General features: G+C 48.4%; 1 protein-coding gene and 1 long non-coding RNA gene across 7 annotated transcripts in view; one reads left to right on the top strand and one right to left on the bottom strand.

The window, feature by feature from the left end:
- Nucleotides 1–27600, bottom strand: part of LOC134735433 (uncharacterized) — a 38128-nt gene that overhangs the window by 9911 nt on the left and 617 nt on the right. The gene's annotated exons all lie outside the window — the stretch shown is intronic.
- Nucleotides 70–26671, top strand: CPNE9 (copine family member 9). 6 transcript variants are annotated; one of them, XM_055258953.2, is made up of 23 exons: nt 77–322; nt 824–864; nt 986–1032; nt 1128–1231; nt 1700–1736; nt 2223–2299; nt 2386–2391; nt 5171–5206; nt 7032–7049; nt 8746–8809; nt 8930–9033; nt 9180–9284; nt 11383–11424; nt 12073–12148; nt 12257–12310; nt 12753–12814; nt 13841–13887; nt 14804–14985; nt 15250–15377; nt 22704–22806; nt 23418–23475; nt 23859–23932; nt 26270–26671. In XM_055258953.2, exons 1-23 carry the CDS (start codon nt 255–257, stop codon nt 26453–26455), a joined length of 1719 nt encoding a protein of 572 aa, XP_055114928.1. In that variant the 5' UTR covers nt 77–254; the 3' UTR covers nt 26456–26671. The 6 variants fall into 6 exon arrangements, with proteins under 6 accessions (XP_055114929.2, XP_055114928.1, XP_055114925.1 ...); XM_055258954.2 differs by lacking the exons at nt 2386–2391; nt 5171–5206; nt 7032–7049; nt 26270–26671 and adding exons at nt 1954–1956; nt 24105–24208 and having other exon boundaries at nt 70–322; XM_055258950.2 differs by lacking the exons at nt 2386–2391; nt 5171–5206; nt 7032–7049 and adding an exon at nt 1954–1956.

The raw sequence follows: 27600 nt of genomic DNA, 5'->3' as shown, positions 1-27600 counted from the left end.
GCTGGCTCCAGGCTGCTCCAATGGGGCGGGGGCCGCCCGCAGGGCCGGGCGGGGCTGTGCTGCCATTTGGAGCCGCTGCCGCCGGCGGCCACTGTCAGGGCGCGAGCGGCGGGAGCGCACGCAGGGCTGGAGCGAGTGCAGCCGCCGCCGCCGCCGACACCGCGGCACATGGGCCGGCCCCGCCGCTGCCGTCGCCCCTAGCCCCAGCAGCCCTGGTCTCGCAGCCTCCTGCGGCTCTGGTCGACCGACCAGCCATGTCTCTCGGCGGAGCCTCCGAGCGCAGCGTCCCGGCCACCAAGATTGAAATTACCGTGTCCTGCCGGTGAGCGGGCCGCGCTGGGGAGGGCTTAGGCACTGGCACTGCCCCAGCCCCAGGCAGGGGCCAGACCCCCAGAGGAGAGGCGAAATTGGCTGGAAAATCACAGCTGATGACAGGAGAGTCGCTGGTGGGATCGAGAAGGGGGGGGGTCTTGGGCAGCCCCACCCAGAAAAAAGGGCTCAGCCTCCGGGTTCAGGGGGTGGGTCGCAGATATCCGGTAGGAGCTCGGCCCCAGGAGGACAAAGTTCTGGGGCGAGCCCTCTTTCCTGGGCCCTTGGAGACAGTGTGGGTGCGTTCGCGTACAGTCCGCAGAGCCATGGTTCCTGGACAGCGATTTCCGGTTCTGTCCAGAGTGCTGACAGAGCGGACCCCAGGTCGGGGTAGCCATGGGGGACAGAGGTTCGATGCGGGCCCTATGCCTCCCCTCAGTGCCCGGCTCAGAGCCGACTCGAGGCGGGCGGGCTCCAGGATGATCCACCCTGTCTGTCTGTTGCTTTTCTCTAGGAACCTGCTAGACCTTGATACCTTCTCCAAGTCCGACCCCAGTAGGCGGCTCCAGGACCGGGAGGGGGAACTTGGGGTCTGGGCGCTACTCAGGGGCGGGTGGAGTCGGGGCCAGGGGTGCGAGCCGACCTGACGTCCTTCCCTCCCCGCCCCCACCTGCAGTGGTGGTGCTTTACACGCAGAGCCGGGCCAGCCAGGAGTGGCGGGAGGTGAGTCCCAGAGTCCCCTCCCGGCCCAGGGCGTCGCCCGGGAATTCCCCTGCCCGTCTACACGTCCCACGCTGACCCTCCACCCCCCTACCCAGTTCGGACGGACCGAGGTGATTGATAACACGTTGAACCCAGACTTCGTGCGCAAATTCGTCCTCGACTATTTCTTTGAGGAAAAGCAAAATCTGCGCTTCGATGTGTGAGGCCCCGCCTGGAATTCTGGCTTGGCCCGCCCCCGACCTGGATCCGCCCGGAATTCTGGCTGGCCCCACCCCCGCCTCTCCTCCGGCCTAGTTCTTCCCGCAGGCCTCCCTCCCATTCTGAATGGCCCCCTCTAGCCTGAGCCCTGCCCTTTTGTGAGATGCGGTCCAGTTCCGTCCCCCGCTCTGGCCCCGCCCACAACTCTGCTCCTATCGCAGCTCCACCTCAGGCCCGACCCCTTCCAGACAACGCTGCCCCCAGTAGCCCCTGACTTGGCCTGGCCCAGGCTTGACCGTCTGACTACTCGGCCCACCCTGACTCCGCCCCCAAAGGAGACCAAAGCTGAATTCGGGTCCACGGCCACTCATTCCTCCACCCAAAATTTTCACCAAGACTCGGTGCCCGACCCCTTTCCACCCTCTCCCCCACCTAGCCCCACCCCACACCGGTTCCACTCTTTTCCCAGGTACAACGTGGACTCCAAAACCAACATCTCCAAACCGGTGAGCAAACGTTTCCTCGAGGGTTGGCGGAGCGCACAGGAGGCACTTAGATGTGTTCAACGACTCTTAGAACTCCTCCTAACCCTCGACCCAGACCCCATCTTCTTCAGGCCCCCAACCCATCCTCCTGGTCCCTCTCCTCGTGCCTGAGTGTCCTGCCTGTGCCCCCTACTCACTGTTCCTCTTCCTTCTTGGCTGCCACTGCTGGGACCTGCAGAAGGTGAGGCTGAATGGGGCTGGGCAGAGGCTGGGGGTGGGGGTGGTATTGTGGAGAACAGGCTTGGACTGATGACCCACTTCGAGGCAGAGATTGCTCGCAGACCGCTTCTTTCACACCCCCTCCATTAAAGCCCATGCAGGGCAGTGGCTCTTGCACCACTCACTCGCCTGGGAACTGCCCTGGTCCTGTGCAGGAGCATCACTGGGGCTGGGCTGGGACTCAGCACTCAAGAGCTTCTGGTCTTGCTGACTCCTTGTCCTGCATAGGATTTCCTGGGACAAGCGTTCCTGGCCCTGGGAGAGGTGATCGGAGGCCAGGGCAGCCGAGTAGAGCGAACCCTCACGTAAGCTGAATAGGAAGGGGTGTGGCAGTGGGGTGGGGGCTTCCAAATTCTCCCTCCCAAGGATGCGGCTGACTGATAGCATGGAGGCTGGGGTTGCCCCTGGTCAGGAGCCTGCACCAGCTCCCATCACCCTCGTAGAAAAGTCCAATTTCCAGCGCTCTGCCCGAGTCAGTATCAGGCCTGATATGTCTTTTCCTTCTCTCTCTCTCTCTCTCTCTGTCTCCTCACTCTTTTTCTAAGTCTGATTCAACCTTTAAGGTCCACTTCCAAGCCCCTCTCCACAGGGAAGCTCCCCCGGACTAAGTCAAATCCTCAGGAATTTCCATTACATCCACTCACTAAATGTGCATTAGCATGTTTTATATCCCACACCCTGTTCTAGGCACCAGGGCTTCATTCATTCCACAAACACTATGTATACATACCCTACGTCAGCCACTGTTAAAGGGGATTAGCTTGCAATGGTGAACAAAACAAAGGTTCTTGTCCTCAGGGTGCTGATACTCTAGTTGTGCGGGGAGGACAGTACAAAATAGACATAAGTACATAATAGATTAGACAATATTAAGTGCTATGGGGAAAGAGACGAAGTAGGGCAGAATCAGGGGAACTGGAAATAATGGATGAGTGGGAGGTGCAGGATTCAACAGTGCGGTTGAGCAGGCCTCACGGACAGGTAACTTTGGAGCAACAACCTGAGGGAGGTAAGGGAGTAAATGGTACAGACGTGTGGAGGAAGAATGTTCCAGGCAGAGGAGACTGCCAGTGCAAAAGCCTGGTGCATTCAAAGAACAGCAAGGAGGCCAGTGTGACTGGAGCCAGGTGACTGGGAGGCAGAAGGAAGTGAGGTTAAAGAGCTAACAGGGCCTTGCAGCAGACTTCCACCTTTCCTCTGAAATGGGAGTCACTGGAGGGTTCTGAGCGGAGGAGTGACATGATATGGCTGCTTACAAAAGATGGTGCTAGCTGTAGGGTTAAGAATAAACCTTGGGGGCCAGGCGCGGTGGCTCACACCTGTAATCCCAGCACTTTGGGAGGCTGAGGTGGGCAGATCACGAGGTCAGGAGATCGAGACCATCCTGGCTAACACGGTGAAACCCCGTCTCTACTAAAAATACAAAAAATTAGCTAGGCATGGTGGTGGGCGCCTGTAGTCCCAGCTGCTCGGGAGGCTGAGGGAGGAGAATGGCGTGAACCTGGGAGGTGGAGCTTGCAGTGAGCCGAAATTGCGCCACTGCACTCCAGCCTGGGCAACAGAGTGAGATTCCGCCCCCCACCCCCCCCAAAAAAAGAATAAACCTTGGGTGGCCAAAGGTAGAAGCAGAGAGCCAATGAGAAGACTCTGACAGTAATCCAGGATGCTACCAGTGAAGGAGGGGAGAAGTGGTCAGATTCGGGATATATTTTAAAGGTGGAGCTAACAGGTTGCTGATAGATTGAATATGAATGTGAGAGGAAAAGAGGAGTTGAGGACAATACCAAGATCTTTGGCTTGAACAACAGGAAAGATGGAATTGACACCAACTGAGATAGCAGGAACAAAAAAACAAAGGAGAGCCAGGCATGGTGGTGCGCACCTGTAGTCCCAGCTACTCAGGAGGCTGAGGTGGGAGGATCGCTTGAGCCCAGGAGTTTAAAGTCCTAGGCTCAAGCCTGGGTGACACCCCAAGCTGGGTGAGAGAGTGAGACTCCATCTGTGGACAAAAAAGACAAAAAAAAAAAAAAAAAAAGTGAAGGAGAAGCAAGTTGGAGGAGGAATTCAATCAAGAGTTCAATCTGACATGTTGAATTTTATGTTTTATAAACATATAAAATGTTAGACATCCAAGTGGAGGGATCAAATGAATCTTGGATATCGGTTTTGTTGTTGTTTTTTCAAGACAGGCTCTCACTCTGTAGCCCAGGCTGGAGCTAGATGGTGCAATGATAGCTCAGTGCAGCCTCCAGTTCCTGGGCTCAAGGAATACTCCCACTCAAACCTTCCAAGAAGCCAGGTAGCTGGAACTACAGGTGGATGCCAGCAGCCCCAGCTAATTTTTAAATTATTTTTTGTAGAAACAGGGGGCCTCATTGTGTTTTTCAGGCTGGTCTTGAACTCCTGACATCAAGTAGTCCTCCTGCCTTGGCCTCCCAAAGTGCTGGGATTATAGGCGTGAGCCACTGAGCCCGGCCTTAGATGTTAACTTTAAAGCCATGCTATTAGATGAGATCACCAAAGGAGGGGAGGAAGGACAGGAGAAAAAGAGAGAAGGAGGGAGATGAGAGAGAGAGAACCAAAGGCCGAGGCTCCACAAATTGGACCTAGAAAAGAAGACTGAGAAGGAGCAATTAATGACGTAGGAGAAGAACCAAGAGAGGGTGATGTCATGGAAGCAAAGAGAAGGGTTATCAAGAAGGAGAGAGTTACCAACCACATCAAATGCTGCTGCAGCTCAAATAAGATGAAGATTGGGAATTGGCCATTGCATTTAGCATGATGAAAATCCCTGTTGACTCTTTTTTTTTTTTGAGACGGAGTCTCGCTCTGTCACCCAGGCTGGAGTGCAGTGGTGCAATCTCGGCTCACTGCAAGCTCCGCCTCCCGGGGTTCACGCCATTCTCCTGCCTCAGCCTCTCCGAGTAGCTGGGACTACAGGCGCCCGCCACCACGCCCGGCTAATTTTTTTTTGTATTTTTAGTAGAGACGGGGTTTCACCGTGGTCTCGATCTCCTGACCTCATGATCCGCCCGCCTCGGCCTCCCAAAGTGCTGGGATTACAAGCGTGAGCCACCGCGCCCGGCAGTGTTGACTCTTAAATAAGCACAGTTTTGAAGGAGAAGTGGAGGTGAAGACGATGGAAGAGCGGGAAAGGAGTCAAGGAATCTTTCAAGGAGTTTTACAGCAAAGGGGAGAAGCGAAAAGGAGATGTGTGACCAGGCGCGGTGGCTCATACCTGTAATCCCAGCACTTTGGGAGGCCGAGGTGGGTGGCTCACTTGAGGTCCAGAGTTCCAGACCAGCCTGGCCAAAATGGTGAAATCCCATCTCTACTAAAAATACAAAAAAATTAGCTGGGAGTGGTGGCGCACGCTTGTAATCCCAGCTACTCAGAAGGCTGAAGCAGGAAAATCGCCTGAACCCAGGAGGCAGAGGTTGCAGTGAGCCGAGATCACGCTACTGCACTCCAGCCTGGGCAACAGAGGGAGACTCCATCTCAAAAAAAAAAAAAAAAAAACAAAGAAAAAAGAAAGAAAAGAAACAAAAAAGAGATGTGGCTGAAGCAGGAAGAGAGGTCAAGAATAAGTTTATAATTTTTTTTTTTGAGACGGAGTCTCACTCTGTCGCCCAGGCTGGAGTGCAGTGGTGTGGTGTGATCTCGGCCCACTGCAACCTCTGCTGCCTGGGTTCAAGCGATTCTCCTGTCTCAGCCTCCCGAGTAGCTTGGATTACAGGCACCTGCCACTGCGCCCGGCCAATTTTTGTAGTTTTTAGTAGAGACGGGGTTTCGCCATCTTGGCCAGGCTGGTCTTGGAACGCCTTACCTCGTGATCCACCCACCTCGGCCTCCCAAAGTGCTGGGATTACAGACGTGAGCTGCCACGCCTGGCCAAGTTTATAGTTTTTTAACATAAGGCTGGGCGCAGTGGCTCACACTTGTAATCTGAGCACTTTAGGAGGCCAAGGCCTCCTAAAGGTGGAGGCAGGTGGATCACCTGAGGTCAGGAGTTCAAGACTAGCCTGGCCAACATGGTGAAACCCTGTCTCTACTAAAAATACAAAAATTAACTGGGCGTGGTGGAGCGTGCCTGTAATCCCAGCTACTAGGGAGGATGAGGCAGGAGAATCACTTGAACCCAGGTGGCAGAGGTTGCAGTGAGCTGAGATCACACCATTGCACTCCAGCCTGGGCGACACAGCAAGACTCCATCTCAAAAAAAAAAAAAGAAAAAAAAATTTAACATGAGATAAATTATACTACATTGGCCAGGCACAGTGTAATCCCAGCTACTCTGGAGGCTGAGGTGAGAGAATCACTTGAGCCCAGTTCAGGATCAGCCTGGGCAACATAGTGAGATTCCATCTTTACAAAAAAAAAAAAAAAGGAAAATTATACTACATTTACATATTGATGGGAATGACCAAGTAGAAACTGAAAACTTGATGTAATAAAAAGAGGTGAGCATTACTGAAGTGATGTTCTTGTGCAGACAAGACAGTATGAAATATAGTACACAGTGGAGGGATAAATAGGCACAAGGACAGTTCATTTATAGCAACTGTAGGAGTCACACTTGTGTGGGTGAAGATACTGGTGGCAAGGTAGGTGTGGTGGTGGGTGGACATTCTCTTCTGGTTGCCTCAATTTTGTTCAGTGAGTAGGAAACAAGGTCATTGGCTGAGAATGAGGATGGGGGAGGAGGCTTTAGGGTTGAGGAGAAAGAAGAAGTGAAACTGCCATCTACCAGAACTGGAGAGTGAAGGGCCTTGGGATGTACAGTATGACTCTGAGGTAGCAATAAGGACCCTCTTGAAGTCTGCATCATGCATTTGAAATGAGACAAGTTCGCATAATTGTGTTTTTGTCTGGCCATGTTCAGTTTCACAGGTGCAGTATGGGTTAGGCAGAGTTAGGCTTAACTAGAGCTGTGGTTCTGCCAAATAAATATATCGAAAGTGAGAGAAAAGGCTGGGCCAGTGGCTCACGCCTGTAATTGAAGCACTTTGGGAGGCTGAGGCAGGAGGATCTCTTGAGGCCAGGAGTTCAAGACCAGTCTGGGTAACATAGCCAGACCTTGTCTCTAAAAAAGTAAAAATTTAAAAATTAGCCAGGTGTAGTGTGTGCACCTGTAGTCTCAGCTACTTGAGAGGCTGATGTGGGAGGATCTCTTGAGTCCAGGAATTTGAGGCTTCAGTGAGCTATGATTGTGCCACTGTACTCCAGCCTGGGTAATAGTGAGACCCCAACTCTTCAAAAAAAGTGAGAGAAGGGAAAAAGAGACAGGATGCAAGGGAATGATTATTATAATCACTGACTGGAATTCACACTGGATGGATGAGGTGGTAAGGGAGAACATCAAAGAGGCAAAGAACAGTGAGGAGGCAACAGGATCAACAATTTGTTGGTCCTGGATGTGCAGGCGAATTATTTACCTATTTTTGTGAGACAGAGTCTTACTCTGTCACCCAGGCTGGAGTGCAAGGGCTTGATCTCAGCTCACTGCAAACTCGGCTTCCCAGGTTCAAGTGATTCTCCTGCCTCAGCCTCCCGAGTAGCTGGTATTACAGGCGCCCACCACCACGCCCAGCTAATGTTTTTGTGTGTGTGTGGTTTTAGTAGAGATGGGGTTTCACCATGTTGGTCAGGCTGGTCTCGAGCTCCTGACCTCAGGTGATCTGCCCGCCTCGGCCTCCCGAAGTGCTGGGATTACAGGCGTGAGCCACCGCGTCCAGCCGTAGGTGAATAGAACCTATTCTCATCACACTCCCTCTCTGTAAAGCAAAGAGTCAAAGATCAAAGGAGCCAAAGAAATAGTTCAACTCTCATCCTAAGGATAGGGAAAATCACATAGCAAGTTAGAGCCAGGACTGGAACCCAGGACCCTCCTGACCTAGTTTTCTCATTTTGGATCCCTTTGGGAATCAGGGTTCACAGGCCCCTATCAACAAGGTCTCTTACTGCTGGGGATGGGGGTCCTTGTGTGCACTGTTCAAGCACATGGAAGTGTTCCTTCTAGGGTCAGGAAAGGATAAGGTTTCCCTTGTCTTTTAAATCTCCCTCTCCATGGTCTTCAGAAAGCACATCGGCTTTGACCTAACAAGCCAGCCCTTTTGTCCCTGGGTCTAGACAGAAATTCTTCTCCCTCATTCAGTATCACTACAACCCACTCTACTTACCTACTGGCATTGACATTCCACCTACCCCCGCCCCCAAAGCTCCCTGCAGGCAGTCTAGCAGAGCTGGAGAGAGCCAGTTGCCCAATTCATATCTATCACAGCACCTGGCATATAGTAAGAACCAGAGTCGGCTTTGAAGAATACAACCAGCTCATATCTATAAGGCTTACGAGTTGCCTTTCCTTCCATGCACTCATTCAGATCTCTTCACAGCCCTGACAAGTCATCATGATTCCCATTTCATAGAGAAAAAGACTAAGGCCGAGGAAGGGGAAATAACTTGCCCAGGGTCACACAGCTTAACAATCATAAAATCCACTGACTCTAAATCCCATGTCTTTCTCATGCTACTGTTGTGAGATGTTCACCTAAGCTGTTCTAACCCCTTTTCACCAGACTGCAGACCCCACCCAGTCAAAGTGAGGCCCTTCCTCACCAGAAGGCACTCAAGACAGAAGGGACTGTCAGTAAATGGCAAACTGAATCCCCTGGCCCACCTAACCCCAGACTGGCCACTCAATCCTTGTTGCCTACCCTCCCTCCTCTCACTAAGAGGCTTTTTCTGCTTCCAGGGGTGTACCAGGCAAGAAGTGTGGGACCATATTGCTGACTGCAGAAGAGCTTAGCAATTGTCGGGTCAGTAAGGGCCACATGCTAGACCCAGGAGCTGCCTTCTCTCCCCATAAACCCTTTAATGGACTGTCTGAAGGCTATGGGCAATTTGGATGTCACCAGCCCAACTTCATCCATCCCTAGGACATTGCCACCATGCAGCTGTGTGCAAACAAGCTGGACAAGAAGGACTTCTTTGGGAAATCAGACCCCTTCCTTGTGTTCTACAGAAGCAATGAGGATGGCACGTGAGTCACTGCCATCAGGGCTGTTAGGCTGGGGTGGGGCATGTGCTTAACAAGTGGGGGAATCTCAGGAATCTCTGAGAGCATCTGGATTCAGTCCTACCCCGGGCATGAGATAAATTATACCAATTCTTCCCACTCCCCTCCAGGTTCACCATCTGCCACAAGACAGAGGTTGTGAAAAACACGCTGAATCCTGTGTGGCAGCCCTTCAGCATCCCTGTGCGGGCTCTGTGCAATGGAGACTATGACAGGTTGGCTCCAGCATAAGCTGGGGAGTAAGGAGCCAAGGACATGCCAGTGTGGTTCCTGGGCCCAAGAATGATAGTAGAAGTATCATAATAGCATTGGAGGGTCCTGCTCAGTGAGACAGAGTTTGGGGCATGAGGTTGGGTGGATGGACAGGCAGATGGATAGCCACACAGATGGATAGGTGGACTATCCAGGGATGGATCGACTGATGGATGGAATGGTAGGTGGATGGGTAGACGAAAAGGCAGATGAACAAATGAATAGGCAGATACATGGATGGATCATTGGATGAGTAAACTGGTGAATGGTTGGATACGTATGTGGATGGATATATGAGTGAATTGGTGGGTGGGTAGAGGGGCAGATAAATGAATGGACAGCAGACGAATGGACAATTGGACTGAGGGGTGGATTTGTGGATATACAGATGTTGGGTGATTAACGGATGAATGAGCTGATGGATGGGTGGGTAATAAATTGGTAAATGAGAGTTTGATGGATGACTGGGGAGGCAGGAGGATTAATAGAAAAGCAGGTGGAGGCCGGGCGCGGTGGCTCACGCTTGTAATCCCAGCACTTTGGGAGGCCGAGGCGGGCGGATCACGAGGTCAGGAGATCGAGACCACGATGAAACCCCGTCTCTACTAAAAATACAAAAAATTAGCCGGGCGTGGTGGCAGGCGCCTGTAGTCCCAGGCTGAGGCAGGAGAATGGCGTGAACCCGGGAGGCAGAGCTTGCAGTGAGCCGAGATCGCGCCACTGCACTCCAGCCTGGGCGACACAGCAAGACTCCGTCTCAAAAAGAAAAGCAGGTGGAATACAAAAAGATAGGTAGAGTGACAAGTGGATTGATGGTTGGATAGATGAATAGATGGCAAATGGATGAACGGATGGATTTGTAGGTGAATTAGTTGATGGATGGGTATAAATTAGATGGATAGGCCAACCAAATGAATGAGTAAATGGGTAGTATAAAGATAGATGGTAGGGGCGGGGCACAGTGGCTCACACATGTAATCCCAGCACTTTGGGAGGCCGAGACGGGCAGATCGCAAGGTCAGGAAATCGAGACCATCCTGGTTAACATGGTGAAACCCCATCTCTACTAAAAATACAAAAAAAAATTAGCCAGGCTTGGTGGTGGGCGCCTGTAGTCCCAGCTACTCGGGAGGCTGAGGCAGGAGAATGGCGTGAACCTGGGAGGCGGAGCTTACAGTGAGCTGAGATCGCGCCACTGCACTCCAGCCTGGGCGACACAGCAAGACTCCATCTCAAAAAAATAAAAATAAAATAAAAATAAATAATAAAGATAGGTGGTAGGTGGAAGGGTGGAAGAATGGATGGGCACATAGATGAGTAGATGAATAGTTATGCTGATGAATGGATAACCAGATGGATAGATGTTATATAGTTGGGTAGATAGACAGATGGATGCTTGCATGCCTCAGTGAGTCAGTGAATGGCTAGACGTATAGTTAGGTGGCTAAAGAGATGAACTGATAGGTAATTGGACTGGCAAATATATGGTTAAATAGGTAGCTAGATGGATAGACAGATGGTTGGATGGGCTGATATACTGATAGGCAGACATATGGAATGATTTAGGCATGACAGTTAAGAACAAAATCTTTGGAATCAGGATTCCTGGGTTTAAATCTCAGTTCAGTCATTTACTAGCTATGGGATCTTAGCCAAATTACTTTTTTTTTTTTTGTATTTCAATTTCCTTATCCCAAAATAAGAATAATAGTACTTACTTTATATAGGGTGATTGTTAAGTTAAAAGAGACAATCTGTGAATGTGCTGAGAAAAATGCCTGGAATACAATAAGGCTCAAAGTGGTAAAAACAAACAAACAAACAAACAAACAAAAAAAGTACTAGTGGTATTAACCACAGTAGTATTAATAGGGGTAGGTGGTTGGGTACAGGCACGGACTGATGAATGAATACACAGGATGGGAGGTAGGTTGAAAGACGAACAACTTAATGGGAAGACAGATGGGTGGATGGGGAGATGATATGTTTGTGGTTAAGTGTATGAGGGTGTCTCTGAGATTTATCATACACACTAGCATATGTTTATCTCCTACATTTCAGAACGGTGAAGATTGATGTGTATGACTGGGACCGGGATGGAAGGTAGAACTGCCCCACATGGTCCCTTCTCCTGTACTTGACCCAAGCAGTTCTCAATAATATGTTGTACATTCACTGAGAACCCCAAAGTAGCTTTAGGAGCCAGGAAAGGTGATGATAAACACCAGTGTCTAGGGTACAACTGATCCCCCCAGTTGTCTCTCTGGACACTGTCTCTTCCCCTTTTTCCCCTATGTTTGGCCTCCCTTATGGCCCCAGCACTAGGCTGCCCTGCAGCCTAAGTAGGGGCTTAGGATAAGAGGAATAAAAGACTGGGTTCAAGCCGGGCGCGGTGGCTCACGCCTGTAATCCCAGCACTTTGGGAGGCCGAGATGGGCGGATCACAAGGTCAGGAGATCGAGACCATCCTGGCTAACACGGTGAAACCCCGTCTCTACTAAAAATACAAAAAAATTAGCCGGGCGTGCTGGCGGGCGCCTGTAGTCCCAGCTACTGGGGAGGCTGAGACAGGAGAATGGCGTGAACCCGGGAGGCGGAGCTTGCAGTGAGCCGAGATCGCGCCACTGCACTCCAGCCTGGGCAAGAGAGCGGGACTCTGTCTCAAAAAAAAAAAAAAAAAAAAAGACTGGGTTCAGCTCTGGGTTCCAAACCAGCAGCAGCTGCTGCTTAGCCACGCCCACCTCATTGCAGCCACGATTTCATTGGTGAGTTCACCACCAGCTACCGGGAGCTGAGCAAGGCCCAGAACCAGTTCACAGTGTATGAGGTGAGCATTCCAGCCCTGCCCAGGTCACCCAGGCCCTCCATCCCAGTGTGCTCAGTCTGGACCTCCCTTCCTTTGTTTCTCATCATCACTGTTACCTCCTCCCCTTAGGTTCTTAACCCTCGGAAGAAATGTAAGAAGAAGAAATATGTCAACTCAGGAACTGTGAGTGCTCCCTAGAGCCGTGGCCCTCCCTGGATCCTTCTGTGTCTGTCCCCATTGACAGCATGACAAATATCAAGGGCAGGGCAAGACAGTGGGCACAGATTACTTGGAATAGTAATATTGGGCACAAGGAGCACCACTTAAGTTTTTCTTTGTTTTTTTCTCACTCAGGAAATTTTTCTGACTTCACTCTTTTGCAGAAAAGAAGAAAAAAACCTAAGTTGTATTTCCCAATTTAATATACTTTTGGAAATCCAACTATGTTTCTGACAGCTTCCCCTTTTCCCGTCAGAAGTTGAACAGGGTGGGGCTGACTGGGGGAGCGGGTGGAATCATGTGCCTCCCATCACGCGCCTCTTTCCAAGCCCCTATATGCCTCACTTCCTTCTGCCACCCCAACTCCCTTTTCCAAAGTGCCAGGACTGCCTATTCTGTCCCGCAGGTGACGCTGCTCTCCTTCTCTGTGGACTCTGAATTCACTTTTGTTGATTACATCAAGGGAGGGTGAGTCACAGGCCAAGCTCTGGGCTGAAAGCCCAGCAATAAATTACTCCCAGTTCTGAGCCCCAGGTTTCTTATTTATGAATGGTCAGGGCCCAGTGAGACCATGGAGATAAACTTTAAAACACTTGGCCAACTATAAAGTGCTCTGTAAAATGCAAAATACTCCTCCTCTTAGTTCTCTTCATGGGGCTGCGTTCATTCTTAGCTTTCGGCTCCTCCTGGGAAGATGGCTCCCAGACCAGTGGTCTTCATTGGTGGCCCCAGTAACCTAATTGGGGCACAAAGTTATAGTCAGGCAAGAGGGAGAGGTAGAGAGAGAGGGAAAAGCCAAGCAGACTATAGGGGACATTCTGTTTGGTTTGGTGGAGGCAGGCAGACCTGGGAAAGGTAACTTTGCTTCTCTGCACTTCACTTTTCTCCTATGTAAAATGAGGATTTTTTTTTTTTTTTTTTTGAGATGGCATTTCGCTCTTGTTGCCCAGGCTGAAGTACAATGGTGCGATCTTAGCTCACTGCAACCTCCGCCTCCCAGTTTCAAACAATTCTCCTGCCTCAGTCTCCCAAGTAGCTGGGATTACAGGCATGTGCCACCACGCCCAGCTAATTTTTTGTATTTTTAGTAGAGATGGGATTTCTCCATGTCGGTCAGGCTGGTCTCGAACTCCTGACCTCAGGTGATCTGCCCGCTTCGGCCTCCCAAAGTGCTGGGATTATGGGTGTGAGCCATGGCGCCCAGCCAAATGGGGATATTAATTACTACTTCAGGGCTATAGTAAGGGTTAAATTAAATGACATATAATATACCTGCCACACAGTAGGCATTTAATTCTGCTACCTAAAGTGTGGTCCATGAGCCAGTAGCATCAGCATTACTTGGGAGTTTGTTAGGCTCTACCCAGACCATCTGCATCAGAATCTGCATTTTAACATGAGCCCCAGGTGATCCATATGCACATTACTATTTGAGAAATAGTGATGTAATAATTATTAGTTCTTCACTTCTCAATTCATCTGCTTCCCCAACAGGACACAGCTGAACTTCACAGTAGCTATTGACTTCACAGCTTCCAATGGTGAGACATGGATGAGTGATAAAGGGGGAGGTGGGAAGGGACTTCTAAGGGAGTCATTAGGAGTTGGCCTGCATTCCTACCTAGGGATAAGAGTTTACCTACCCAAGAAGCCCAAACTTAGGCAAAACCCAGCCAGGAAAATAGAGTGCAGAAAAATAGATGGGTAGATGGATCATAGAGGGTTGAAAGGATATATAGCTCAACAGGTGGATGAGTAGGCTGATGGATGAGAGAGAAAGGGGGTATAAGGAGAGATGGATAGGTGAATAGGTGGTGAGTCGTGAATGGGTGCATAGATCCATGAACAAATGGAGTGGGTACATGGGTTGGTGAGTGAGTATAATAGGTTAGACAAGTAGATGCATTGATGGGTATGTGGGTGGACAAATGGACCAAAGTTTACGCTGGGGAAATAACAAGTAATTAGATAGGGGAAATGCATGAGTTGATAGATCCATATGAGGATAGACAAGAGAATGAATGGAATGGAGAGGGCTGGCTAGCTGGACGGATAAAATAATATTGTTGTACAGATGGGTGGAAAATGAAGAAAAATGGCAAGTAGACAAGTGCGTGGATGGATGGATGGATGGATGAGTGGGTAAGTGGATAGCTGCATAAGAGAATGGAGAGATTGGTGGATAAAGATGTATAAGTAGACTGAAAGATAGATGTATGGCCAGGTAGATGGGTGGATGGATGTGTGGGTAGGTAGGTAAATGGATGAATAGATATAGGGATGGGTGGGTGGATAGATGGATAAATGAACAAATGGATGATTGGGTAAAATAAGGAGGGAGGACATGGGTAGAGGGCAGATAAATGGATGTAGGTGAATGAATGCACACAAAGATAAGCAGGTGAACAGATGGATGATCCAGATGATCATGAGGCTGGGGTTCCTGTGTCCCTACAGGGAATCCTCTGCAGCCTACCTCCCTGCACTACATGAGTCCCTACCAGCTCAGCGCCTATGCCATGGCCCTCAAAGCAGTGGGAGAGATCATCCAGGACTATGACAGTGATAAGCTCTTCCCAGCTTATGGCTTTGGGGCCAAGCTGCCCCCAGAGGGACGGATCTCCCACCAGTTCCCCCTGGTATGGTATTGGTCAGAGCTTACCCTCTGTGCCCTGGCATCTGGTTCACCCAAGTTGATGATTTTGTTCTGTTTACATTTCTTCAAAGGGCATGTAGAGGAACAGGAAGCTATGAGATGATAGCAGAGCAGGGAGGGGAGCAGGGCTGGGTTTGGAGGGGAGCATGAAAGGGACTGATGGAAAAAGGAAGGAGTGAGCTGGAATCAGAGCACTCCTGGATGTACCCTGCATGGGCTCAGCCTGGCAGGGCATATTCTTTGACAGAACAACAATGATGAGGACCCCAACTGTGCGGGCATCGAGGGTGTGCTGGAGAGCTATTTCCAGAGCCTGCGCACAGTGCAGCTCTATGGACCCACCTACTTTGCTCCTGTCATCAACCAAGTGGCCAGGTAAGGGAACTGGGTGGAGGCTGGGGGAAATGAGGGGACCCACATAAGGGACTGACTCCCCAAGGATAGTCAGGAGCACTCTAAGTAATTTAGGATGATTTAAAGTAAACAGGAGAGGCCAGGTATGGTGGCTCACACCTGTAATCTCAACACTTTGGGAGACTGAGGCAAGAGGATCACTTGAGCCTAGGAGTTCAAGACCAACTTGGGCAATATAGTGAGAGCCCATCTCTCTCTTTCTCTCTTTTTTTTTTTTTTTTTTTTGAGATAGAGTCTTGCTCTGTTGCCATGCTGGAGTGCAGTGGCATGATCTCGGCTCACTGCAACCTCTGCCTCCCAGATTCAAGCAATTCTCCTGTCTCAGCCTCCCAAATAGCAGGGATTACAGGCGCATGCCACCACACTTGGCTCGTTTTTGTGTTTTTAGTAGAGACAGGGTTTCACCATGATGGCCAGGCTGGTCTTGAACTCCCAACCTCAAGTGATCCACCTGCTTCAGCCTCCCAAAGTGCTGGGATTACAAGCATACGCCACCATGCCTGGCTCATTTTTTAAATTAAATATTTAAATTAAAAAAATTAAAGTATACAGGAGGATATGTATAGGTTATATGCAAATACTGCACCATTTTATATAATGGACTTGAATATCTGAGGAGTTTGGTATCCACAGGGGTCTTGGAACCAATCCCCCGTGGATACGGAGGGATGACTGTACCTTATTATGGGGCAGAAAGGGTGTCAGCAAATTACCCTAACCCCACTGCCTGAGAATGACAACCCAGGGCTTGAGTTTGGGTAAGAGAGAGAAGAGCCTACAGCACTGTGGTGAAGGCATAAGTTTCAGCATCAGACCTGAGTGTGATCCTAGCTCCACCATTCACTAACCATGTGACCTTAAGCAACTTAGCCTCTTTAAGCATCCATTTTATCCTTGTAAGGTGGTATAATAATGGATGACAATAGCAGCTTCCTTATAGAGTTATTGCAAGGTTAAAATTAGATAACAGTGTAACAAGTATTAGCACAGTGTCTGGCCCATGGTACGTGCTCAATAAATGATAAGTTAAAAACTAGAAGAGTGACTGTCCAAATTTTCAGAATAAAAATATACAAAGCAGGGCAGGCGCGGTGGCTCACACCTGTAATCTCAGCACTTTGGGAGGCCGAGATGGGTGAATCACGAGGTCAGGAGTTCAAGACCAGCCTGGCCAAGATGGTGAAACCCCGTCTCTACTAAAAATACAAAAACTAGCCAGGCGTGGTGGTGGGCGCCTGTAATCCCAGCTACTTGGGAGGCTGAGGCAGAGAATTGCTTGAACCCGGGAGGCAGAGGGTGCAGTGAGCCAAGATCACACCACTGCACTCCAGCCTGGGCGACAGAGCAAGACTCTGTCTCAAAAAAAAAAAAAATATATATATATATATACACACACACACACACACACACACACACACAAACCAAAGAAAACCCAGATCATACATCAAATGGCTTAAAAAACCAGAGGGTATTAAAATAAACTTAAAACAAATTTATGAAATGACAGAACTAAAACCAAACATATGTCAATAAACATAAATAAGCTCTGTTTGACCTTAAAAAAGAAAAAGATTATTTGATTGAATAAAAAATAAGCAAACCCCACTTTACAGTAAACAGAAGAAACCCAGCTAACACAAAGCCCCCCAGAAAGCTCAAAAGTAAAAAGATGAAACAAAAAGGGAATAAAAGTGAAAGGATTTCGGTGAGATTTATATGTCCATAGACTTTTTCCCCTAACAAAGATTTGTTTATTTTTTTAACTTTCCTTTTAAGTTCAGGGGTACATGTGCAGGTTTGTTACATAACAAACTTGACACATGTGACACATGGGGGTTTGTTGTACAGATTATGTCATCACTCAGGTATTAATTCTAGTAGATTTGTTTATTTTCTAATTTGCAGTAATGATAATAGATTCTTTAATAATAACCGTAGAAAATTTCAATAGAGAAATGAAGAAATCACTCTGAATACTGCCCATGGAATGTGGATGTATATACAGTTCTTTTCCTTATGCATCCATAATTATAGTCAAATTATTGTACATATAACATTTCACTACTGATTTTTTTTCACTAATACTGGAACTTGAGCATGTTTTTGCTGTTATTAAGCTGACTTCTTAAATATTATCTTCTGCAACTACACTAATTCAAAATCTATTCATTCATTTAGTAAACATTCAGTAAAGGGGCAATGTACCATCGAGTGTGGGGTCTGGAGCCAGATTAGCCAAGTTAACACACTGGTTCTATCACTCACTAGCTGTGGCTTTGGTTAAGATTCTTAACCTCTCTGTGCCTTATTCCTCATTTGGAAAATGAGGAAAGTAACAATGTCTACTTCATAGGGTTGTTGTGGGACTAATTAATATATGTCAAGCACCTAGAACAGTGCCTGCCACATCATAAATACTATAGGTGTTTGCTATTACTGTTACTATTATTATCATTATTACTATTCAAAGGGCATCTGCTGTGTGCTCAGTTCTCTGCTGGGGCACTGAAGACTCACAGATGAATCAGATCTAGTCCCTCCCCTTGGGAGCTCCTGCCTTGGTGCAGGAGACAGAAATATAAATAAATCATTACCTTCTGTAGACCAGAGCTTCCCAGACTTTTCTAGCAAGTCGCCTGTCGGCAAAGGCAAGCGACAGCGTCCCTCTGGGGGAATCTGGGGGCACAGCCGCAAGCAGTCAGGCTGAAAATGTCTTTGAAGTTTCTCGTATTTCATCTTAAAAATTCATGCAAATTTTATATTCTTCTCACATTGCATCCATGTTTAATTTAGGGAAAAAAGGTGTTTTAAGTGTACTTATACTCATCTAGCTTTATCCAGCAGATCATGCAGTGAGAACCCACTTAGAGGACCAGACAGCCCATCTTGGTGGGTGGAGCAGTATCCTAGAGGGAGGGGGTAGGGCATAGGCTCCAGTAACATAAAGGGGACTGCTCAGCTGGTTCTAGAGGATGAGGTAGACTTTATGAGAGAAACAGAAGCAGAGTAGCCCTGGTAGAAGGAATGGCATGTGAAAAACAGAGGAATGAAGGGGCAAGTTCATGAAACAGTAAAGAGTTTAATATGACTAGAGTGTGCATTGTGTACAGAGGACTATCCAGATAATGGACTAGGGATAAAGAGTGAGAGAATCAAGAGCTCCAGCTTCAGGCTCAGCTGGTCAGGCATGGGCTTGGACCCCAGCTTCATAACCCCTTGGGATGTTAATGTCTCTAAGCTTCAGGTTCCTCATTTTAAACATTGGAACTTTTTTGTTTTTTTTTGAGATGGAGTCCTACTCTGTCACCCAGGCTGGAGTGCAATGGCATGATCTCGGCTCACTGCAACCTCCACCCCCAGGTTCAAGCAATTCTGCCTCAGCCTCATGAGCAGCTGGGATTACAGGTGCACACCACCACGCCTGGCTAATTTTTGTATTCTAGAAGAGACGGAATTTCGCCATGTTGGCCAGGCTGGTCTTGAATTCCTGACCTCAGGTGATCCACCCCGCTCGGCCTCCCAAAGTGCTGGGATTACAGGCATGAGCCACTGAGCCCGGCCATAAAAACAGGAACTTTTAAAGCACCTACCTTATAGAATGGTGGTGAGGATTAAATTAGATCATGTATGTCAAGTGTACATCTGTGATTTTGATGATCACAGTGGACTCTGCTGTTTCTCACACTACAGCCAAGTGAGGCACAGACTGGCCCTCCTCTAGCCACTCACCCATTTTCTCAGCTAACTTCCAGATAAGAATAGCCCTGAGAATGCAAGGCATCTACAGAGAACCAAAGATGTACCTCCTGTGCCCCCAAACGCTTCCATGATGCCCACTGTCTTCTATAGTTCTTTTTTTTTTTTTTTTTTTTTTGAGACAGGTTCTCACTCTTTCACTCAGGCTGGAGTGTAGTGGTAGCATTATAGCTCACAGCAGCTTTGAACTCCTGGGCTCAAGCGATCCTCCCTCCCACCTCAGCCTTCCAAGTAGCTAAGACCACAGGTGCATGTCACCACACCAGGCTAATTTTATTATTTTTTCATAGAGACAGGGTCTCGCTATGTTGCCCAGCTGGTCTCAAACTCCTGGGCTCAAGGGATCCTCTGATCTTAGCCTCCCAAAGCATTGAGATTTTAGATGTGAGCCACCAGGTCCAGCCTCTCCGCTAAGTCCAAACTCACCAGGTCCAAACTCCTTGTGGTTTGCACTTGCCATTCTCTTTCTCTGGAATACTTTTCCCTTTACCTTCCCACCCTCATCACCACCTGGCTAAACCCGATCCATTTTTCAGGTACTTAGGTTAGATGTTACATCCCCAAAGCCCTAACCTCAATGCATTTTAGTAGTTTAAACCTCTCTCTCCCCAAGGACAATATCCTATTCTGTTCCATGCTCAGCACTCAGCTTGGTGCCTGATACACAGTAGGTATGCAATTGCTATTTATGAAATGAGTAAGTGACAGGAAAAGGTACCAAGCCAGGTCTCTGAGGAGGCTGGGGCCAGAATTCAGGAAGTGGGTAGGGGATGTAAAGGAGAATCATGGCCGGCTGCAGTGGCTCATGCCTGTAATCCCAGCACTTTGGGAGGCCAAGGCGGGTGGATCACTTGAGGTCAGGAGTTCAAGACCAGCATGGACAACATGGTGAAACCCCATCTCTACTAGCAATATAAAAATTAGCAGGGCATGGTGGTGGGCGCCTGTAATCCCAGCTATTCAGGAGACTGAGGCAGGAGAATCCCTTGAACCCAGGAGGCAGAGGTTGCAGTGAGCTGAGATTGTGCCATTGCACTCCAGTCTGGGCAACAGAGCGAGACTCTGTCTCAAAAAAAAAAAAAAAAAAAACCAGGATCATGACCCACTCCCACTCTGGGCCCTGGGCAAACTGAGCCAAAATTATTTTATTTTATTATTTTACTTTTATTTTTATTTCAGTTGGGGTCTTACTCTGTCTCCCAGACTGGAGTGCAGTGGTGCCATCATGGCTCACTGGGCTCATGCAATCCTCCTGACTCAGCCTCCTGAGTAGCTGAGCCTATAGGCACGTGCCACCAAGCCCAGCTAATTTTAAATTTTTTCGTAGAGACCAGGTCTCACTATGTTGCCCACGCTGTTCTCAAACTCTTGGCCTCAAGTGATCCTCCTGCCTCAGCCTCCCAAAGTGCTTGGATTACAGGTGTGAGCCACCCTACCTGTCCCCAAAGCTATTTTATAATTCTACACCCTCTCCATGCGTTTCCTCACATTTTGAGATCAGGCTTCAATACAGTACCGTCCAATAGCACTTTCTGCAATGATGGAAAAGTTCTGTATCTGTGCAGGCTAATATGGTATTCACCAGCCACATATGGATATGGGGCACTTGAAAGTAGCTAGGGTGGCCAAGGAACTGAATGTTTAACTCTATTTAATTAATTTAAATTTCAAAAGCCACATGCAGCTAAGGCTACCTTATTGGACAGCACAGCTCCATCCTTTCCAATCCGCACAGGACTGGAGACTGGAAGTCAAGAGACCAGGGTCTCCCACTACCTTTGTGCCCTCTCTAGGTCTTTTTTTTTTTTTTTTTGAATATGCAAAATAAAGGGACTGGACTCAATGACTTCTGAAGTCCTTTTCAGGTGGAAAAAAAATCTTGGCTTCAAAGACTAGTGAGAGAAGGAAAAGGAGCTCTGGAAGCAGCTATTAGATTGGCCGGGGGAGGATTGCATGGGGCCCAGCAGCCCAGGCGATGAGATGTGGTTGGCAGAGGGGAGAAGGGAGAGAGAAGAAATGTGGGGGAGAGGGAAGCAAGGAAGCCTTCAGCCTTTGCTCTCGCTCATATATAAACATCAAAATCTTGCCAGGGGTTGATAAATCCCTGTGCGGTCTAAGCTCTGTGTTTCTTCAGCCACATGGCCCACTCTGTTTCCCTCAATTTCTGACCTCCACACAGGGGAGTTGTCCTTTAGTCCCACTAGAGCGCCTTTGTCCTTGCTGTTCCCCCTTCCTAGAAAGATCCTCCTCCTCTTTCATTTAGCCTTTCTATCCTCAAACATCACTTCCTTAAAGAAACCTTCACTTACCTTCTGGGTCACATCAGGATCCTATCTATCTATGTATCTATGTATGTATGTATGTATGTATGTATGTGTCTGTCTGTCTATCTATCTATCTATCTATCTATCTATCTATCTATCTATCTATCTAAGACGGAGTCTCGCTCTTGTCACGCAGGCTGGAATGCAGTGGTGTGATCTCGGTTCACTGCAACCTCTGCCTCCTGCGTTCAAGTGGTTCTCCTGCCTCAGCCTCCCGAGTAGCTGGGATTACAGGCACCCACCACCACGCCTGGCTAGTTTTTGTATTTTTCATAGAGACAGGGTTTCACCATATTGGCCAGGCTGGTCTCAAACCCCTGGCCTCAAGTGATCCGCCCGCCTCGGCCTCCCAAAGTGCTGGGATTACAGGCATGAACCACTGCACCCAGCCAGGATCCCCTCTGGTACCCTGTCATAGCAGTGTCCCTTCCATCACAGCACTCATCACAGTGGTAATTTTACACTTTTTTGTGTGTGATTCCTGGATTAATATCTGCCTCACTCCAGAGGGCTGGCATGGATTTATTTTTTCTCCTCATGTATCTCCAGTGTCTACCATAGTAAGTGCTCAATAAATATTACTAAAGGCAGACCAGGCACGGTGGCTCATGCCTGTGATCCCAGCACTTTGAGAGGCTGAGGCAGGTGGATCACTTGAGGTCAGGAGTTTGAGACCAGCATGGCCAACATGGTGAAACCTCATCTCTACTAAAAATATAAAAATTAGCCAGGTGTGGTGGCACACACCTGTAGTCCCAGCTACTCAGGACGCTGAGGCAGGAGGATCACCTGAGCCCGGGAGGTGGAGGTTGCAGTGAGCCAAGATCATACCACTGCACTCCAGCCTGGGCAACAGGGTGAGACTCTGTCTCAAAAACAAAACAAAACAAAAAGTGTGTGTGTGTGTGTGTGTGTGTGTATGTGTATATATATATATCCATATATGTATCCACATATATATATCCACACATACATATATCCACATATATATATCCATACATATATATATATATCCATATATATATATATCTCCACATATATATATATGCAGGCAGTGGCAGGCTGCCAGGTCTGGGGAAGGAGCATGGGTTTCAGAAGCCCCAGTTCTTGCCCACTGCCCACACACTGGCTGTGGAAGCTCTGGGGGTAAGGTGTTCCCTTGGCCTCTCTGGCTTTCAGCTGGATTCTGATTTGGCCTCTCATCCAGGGCTGCAGCCAAGATCTCTGATGGCTCCCAGTACTATGTTCTGCTCATCATCACTGACGGGGTCATCTCTGACATGATGCAGACCAAGGAGGCCATCGTCAGTGTGAGTCTGAGGAGGAGGGCTTGGCAGGGAGGAGTAATGTCAATACTGTGAACGGGCTGAGATTTTATCCTACTTGCAAGCTAACAAGTTAGCCTGCCAGTTTCATGGATGCTGGCAGAAGACACAAGACTCTTGGATTAGAGACAGAGGACTTTGATTTCCAGCAAAAGCAGTAGCTGGAGTATTAGCATTTGCTTGAATTCTCTAAGTCCCAGTTCCCACTAGATGATGTGAAGAGGGACAGATGACACTTGCAGCCACTGTGGGTTGCGTTACAGAAGAGGAACCCTGAGCTTAGGGAACTTGAGTCTTTTATAAGGGACAGTAAGCATGCTTGCCTTTGGTTCCAAAGATCTCCAGGGAGACCTTTTTTTAAAACTATATTGGACAGTATGCAAATATGCCCTCTGCTCTAGAGGAAAATACTGTATCTTTCAAGGCTGCTTGATATAGAAACATCCTTGAAAAAGTAGTCTGGGGCAGAGAGAATCAATGCCTCTGCTTACAAGATGTGCAGAACCATGACACACATACACAGAGAACTGTCTCCCAACAGTCACCTCCCTGGTGATGGCTGCTTGCCCCAACAGTTCACCCTCTTTCCCCTACAGGCCTCCTCATTGCCCATGTCTATCATTATCGTCGGTGTAGGACCAGCCATGTTTGAGGGTGAGTAGGAAGGGGTGTCCCTGAGTGGGACTAAGAACTAAGGAGAAAAGTGGGAGGGGATCGGGTACTTGGGCCTGCCTCACAGAAGAGACAAGGTAGATACCCCTGTGTGAAGCCTTGGCCAAGTCACAGACCTTCTCTGAACCTGTTTCCTTATAAGAACCAAGGCTGATGATACTAATACTTCCCCCTGGGGTTCCTGGGAGGATGGACTGCCTGGGAGGCATAATATAATAATAACTCCATAACAAAGACTGATATTTGTAGGACTTGATCACAAGCATTAGGCATTCTGATGACTCCAAAGGGGAGCTCAAAGGGAGGGGGCAGCATGGGGTGGGGTTGGAGAGGCCAATCAGCTGAGGGGTGTGTCTTTTCTGCAGCAATGGAAGAGTTGGACGGTGATGATGTGCGCGTGTCCTCTAGGGGACGCTACGCAGAGCGGGACATCGTTCAGGTAGACCTGACCTGGGAGAGGCTGTGGAGCTGAGAGGCACAGTGAGAAGAGGCTAAGTTGGGAGCCACTGACACTTACTGCCTTCTCAGTCTCCTACTTCCCACCCCCCCCTCCCCCCCCTTCACTCTTTCATCCTTTCTCATTCATTGAATACATCCTTTTTGACAAATAGGAAGGTTGCTGCAGCCTTGGCACATCCATGGTGTAGGTTGGGAGATCCCCAAGGCCCCTGCCCTCTAGTGGAGGCAACCAACAATAAATAATCACACAAATAAATATCTCATTAGATCGTGATATGTACTCCAGAGGAATAGAAAATGCCACTGTGAGAGCCTGTAACAGGGACCTAACATAGGTACAGTAGTCAGGAAAGGGTTCTTTAGCTTGCCAAGACCTAAGGGAGGGGATAAGCATTACAGGGAGAGGAGCAGCATGTGAGAAGGCTCTGAGGCCCAGAAGAACTGGCCCAATCAACGAAAAAGCAGAAGCTAGGGTAGCAGGATCACACTGAGTGTGAGGAGGGAGGCAAAATTTGGGGGTTTGTTATAAAAGAATCGGACAGCTCTTGAAGGATTTTACATAGAGGAGTGAGATGGCATTTTAAAAGGATCTCTCTAGCTGCTGCATGGTGGGTGGACAGTAACAGGGCAAGAGAAAAGGCAGGTAGACTCATTAGTGAGGAAGCCTTTGAAGTAGTAGAGGGGAGGCGATAAAGATCTGGCTGGAAGCAGTGAGGAGGGAGAGAAAGTGGCAGGTTCAAAAGATATTTAAGAAGAAAATATTACAAGACTTGATGATTAGATGATGACAGGGAGTGAGGGGGGCTTCAAGGATGACTCGGTATTCTAGCTTAAGCAAGTGGGTAAGTGACATCCCATTTGCTGGGAAGGGGAAAGCTAGAGGAGGAGATTTGGCAGAAAGAGCTAGAATTCAGTTATGAACACATTGGGTTCGAAGTATCTGTAACAACTGAATGGAGCGGTAATACGGGCAACTAAATATGTGGTTCTAGACCTTAAAAAGAGGTCAGGGATGGGTCCAAACATGGCAGCTCATGCCTATAATCCCAGCACTTTGGGAGGCCAAGGCAGGAGGACCTCTTGAGACCAGGAATTTGAGACCAGCCTGGACAACATAGCAAGACCTGATCTCTGCTACATTAAAAAAATTAAGGCCGGGCGCGGTGGCTCACGCTTGTAATCCCAGCACTTTGGGAGGCTGAGGCGGGCGGATCGCCTGAGGTCGGGAGTTCAAAACCAGCCTGACCAACATGGAGAAACCCTGTCTCTACTAAAAATATAAAATTAGCCAGGTGTGGTGGTGCGTGTCTGTAATCCCAGTTACTTGGGAGGCTGAGGCAGGACAATCACTTGAACCCGGGAGGCGGAGATTGCAGTGAGCCGAGATCGCACCATTGCACTCCAGCCTGGGCAACAAGAGTAAAACTCCATCTCAAAAGAAAATTAAAATAAATAAAAATAAAACATAGTTTTTTGAAAAGAGGTCATGGATGGATATATACATTTGGCAGTCATTAGGAAACAGATTTTCTTTTGTTTTTTTCCTCCCTTATCAGCCCCTCTCCCCCCACACCTCATTTCTTCTCCTTCTCTCCCCGAGTCCCTCTCCTAGGCCTCTCTCTCTTCCCAGCCCCTTCTCACAGACTCCTCCTCCTTCTTGCCCCAACTCCATCTCTCTGGCCTCCTCCTGTTCTCAGGATCCCTTCTCTCTGGTCCCTGCTCCTTGTCTCCCCTGCTGCCTCCTTTCCAGTCTCCCTCCCCACCTCCTGGCCTGCTCTACTTCCTTCCAGGGAACAATTTTTAAAGTCATGGAAGTGTATGAAATCATCCAGGAAGAGGGCTGAGAGAGAGAAGGGACTAGGTTTAGAGAGCAAATAGACCCAGAGGAAAGATGGTGGGAGGGGGGAGCTTCAAGAAAGGTAAGCAAGAAGCCAGGAGAGTGTGGTGTCAAGGGTGGGACGTGTCCAGAAGAATTATGGTCAAATGTAATGGAAAGCTAAAGAGAAGTCAAGCAAGATGAGGACTAAAAATTACTGTTCACTGGACTGATTTAGCAACACAGGGCCACTGACGACATCAGCAAGAGCAGTTTCAATGGCCTGTGTGAAGCCAAACTGGAGTGGGTTGAGGGTGAATAAAAGGTGGAAAAAAATGGGTGGAGAGAAAGCAAATGTAGAAAACTGTTCAAGATGTGGGGAGGGAGATACTGTGATAGTTGGAAAGAGATTCTGGGGATCAAAAAAGAACCCTCCCTGCTGCACCCCCATGCCCTCTCTCCTGGTCATGGCTTATGTCTTCTTGTCTGTGCCTGACCCAGTTCGTCCCATTTCGAGACTATGTTGACCGGTCGGGGAACCAGGTGTTGAGCATGGCCCGACTGGCCAAGGATGTGCTGGCCGAGATCCCGGAGCAGCTGCTGTCCTATATGCGCACCAGAGACATCCAGCCTCGGCCCCCACCCCCTGCCAACCCCAGCCCCATCCCAGCTCCAGAGCAGCCCTGAGGATTCCACATATCCAATGCCTCACAGTCTGCTCGCCTGCTCACCCACTGCTTCTGCTTTAAGCCAGAGGCACTTGGAACCCTGGACTTCATTAGGAGGGCCAACTTGGAGGATCAGTGCTGGCTGACAAGCCCTCCGCCTCCTTGCCTGCAGAGGGCCTGGCACTATCACCACCTCCCTGCCTTCATGCCAATAATAAAGCTGATCTTTATTCCACCTCTGTCTCATGCATGTTGGGGAAGGAAGACTGTGGGACCCAAGGACTGGGGCCACATCAAGAGGGAGGGAACCAGGATGGCTTCAGCTAGATTCATCCCCATCCTAACACTTTCATCCAATCACTTCTTCATACCTTCTTCAAAGACTTTAGTAAGTGAAACTTTGTATGTTTTTCCTCAGGAAAGAGGCCCATAGTTGTTTTTTTTTCTTTTTTCCATAAAATCCAAATCCTGCACATGGCCCATAGTTTTCACCAGATTCTCAAACGAATTCCTGACCACTAAAGGAGATAACTTAGTATAACTCTGCTTTAATCCATTTATTCTGAATTATTTTAATAAGGATAATAACAGCTAATATTTTCTTTGAACATTCACTACATGTCAAACCGTGTGCTAGGTGATTTCCAAGCATCATCTCATTTAATTCTCACAACAACTCTGAGAACAGGTACTATATATTATTCCCACTTTACACATAAGGAAACTGAGGCTCTGAGAAGATGAGTCATTTGTTTAAGAGAATTCATCAGTTTGACTTCAGATCCCAAGATCTTAATCAGCAAACCTCTTCCTGGCATGTCGATTTTATCGGGATGGTTTTTAGAAAACATACATTTTAGTGGGTCAAATGCAAAGTTTGCATTAAGATAAGATAGAAGCTTTCAGATGCTTTGGGCTTTGTCCCAGAACCCCGGAAGACCCTTTCACGCTCCTCTTTATGACAAAACTGGAGAAGTATTGTTTAAGGATGTCTCCCCCTGCCATGCAAGTTCTCTGAAACCCTCAAGAACTAACAATAGAGTTTTCGAGCTCTGTTTTACAAATAAGGAACTTAAAGAACTGAACTTGCCCACGTTCACATTGCTAGGAGGTGATCCACTCACATTAAATCAGCTGTTTTGGCACCATGTTCCAATCAGCAAC

This window comes from Symphalangus syndactylus, chromosome 21 (assembly GCF_028878055.3).
Source record: "Symphalangus syndactylus isolate Jambi chromosome 21, NHGRI_mSymSyn1-v2.1_pri, whole genome shotgun sequence".
Taxonomy (NCBI): Eukaryota; Metazoa; Chordata; class Mammalia; order Primates; family Hylobatidae; genus Symphalangus; species Symphalangus syndactylus.
Note: the sequence above shows the minus strand (reverse complement) of the source record. Positions and strands in the feature narration are given on the sequence as shown.

What these genes read in the sequence shown, in the direction of transcription:
- CPNE9 (XM_055258949.2), top strand. Translation starts at nt 255, where the DNA reads ATGTCTCTCGGCGGAGCCTCCGAGCGCAGCGTCCCGGCCACCAAGATT. An exon ending in AGAAGCAATGAGGATGGCAC is followed by an intron (nt 9,034 to 9,179) that starts GTGAGTCACTGC and finishes ACTCCCCTCCAG; the next exon opens with GTTCACCATCTGCCACAAGA. An exon ending in TGCAATGGAGACTATGACAG is followed by an intron (nt 9,285 to 11,382) that starts GTTGGCTCCAGC and finishes CCTACATTTCAG; the next exon opens with AACGGTGAAGATTGATGTGT.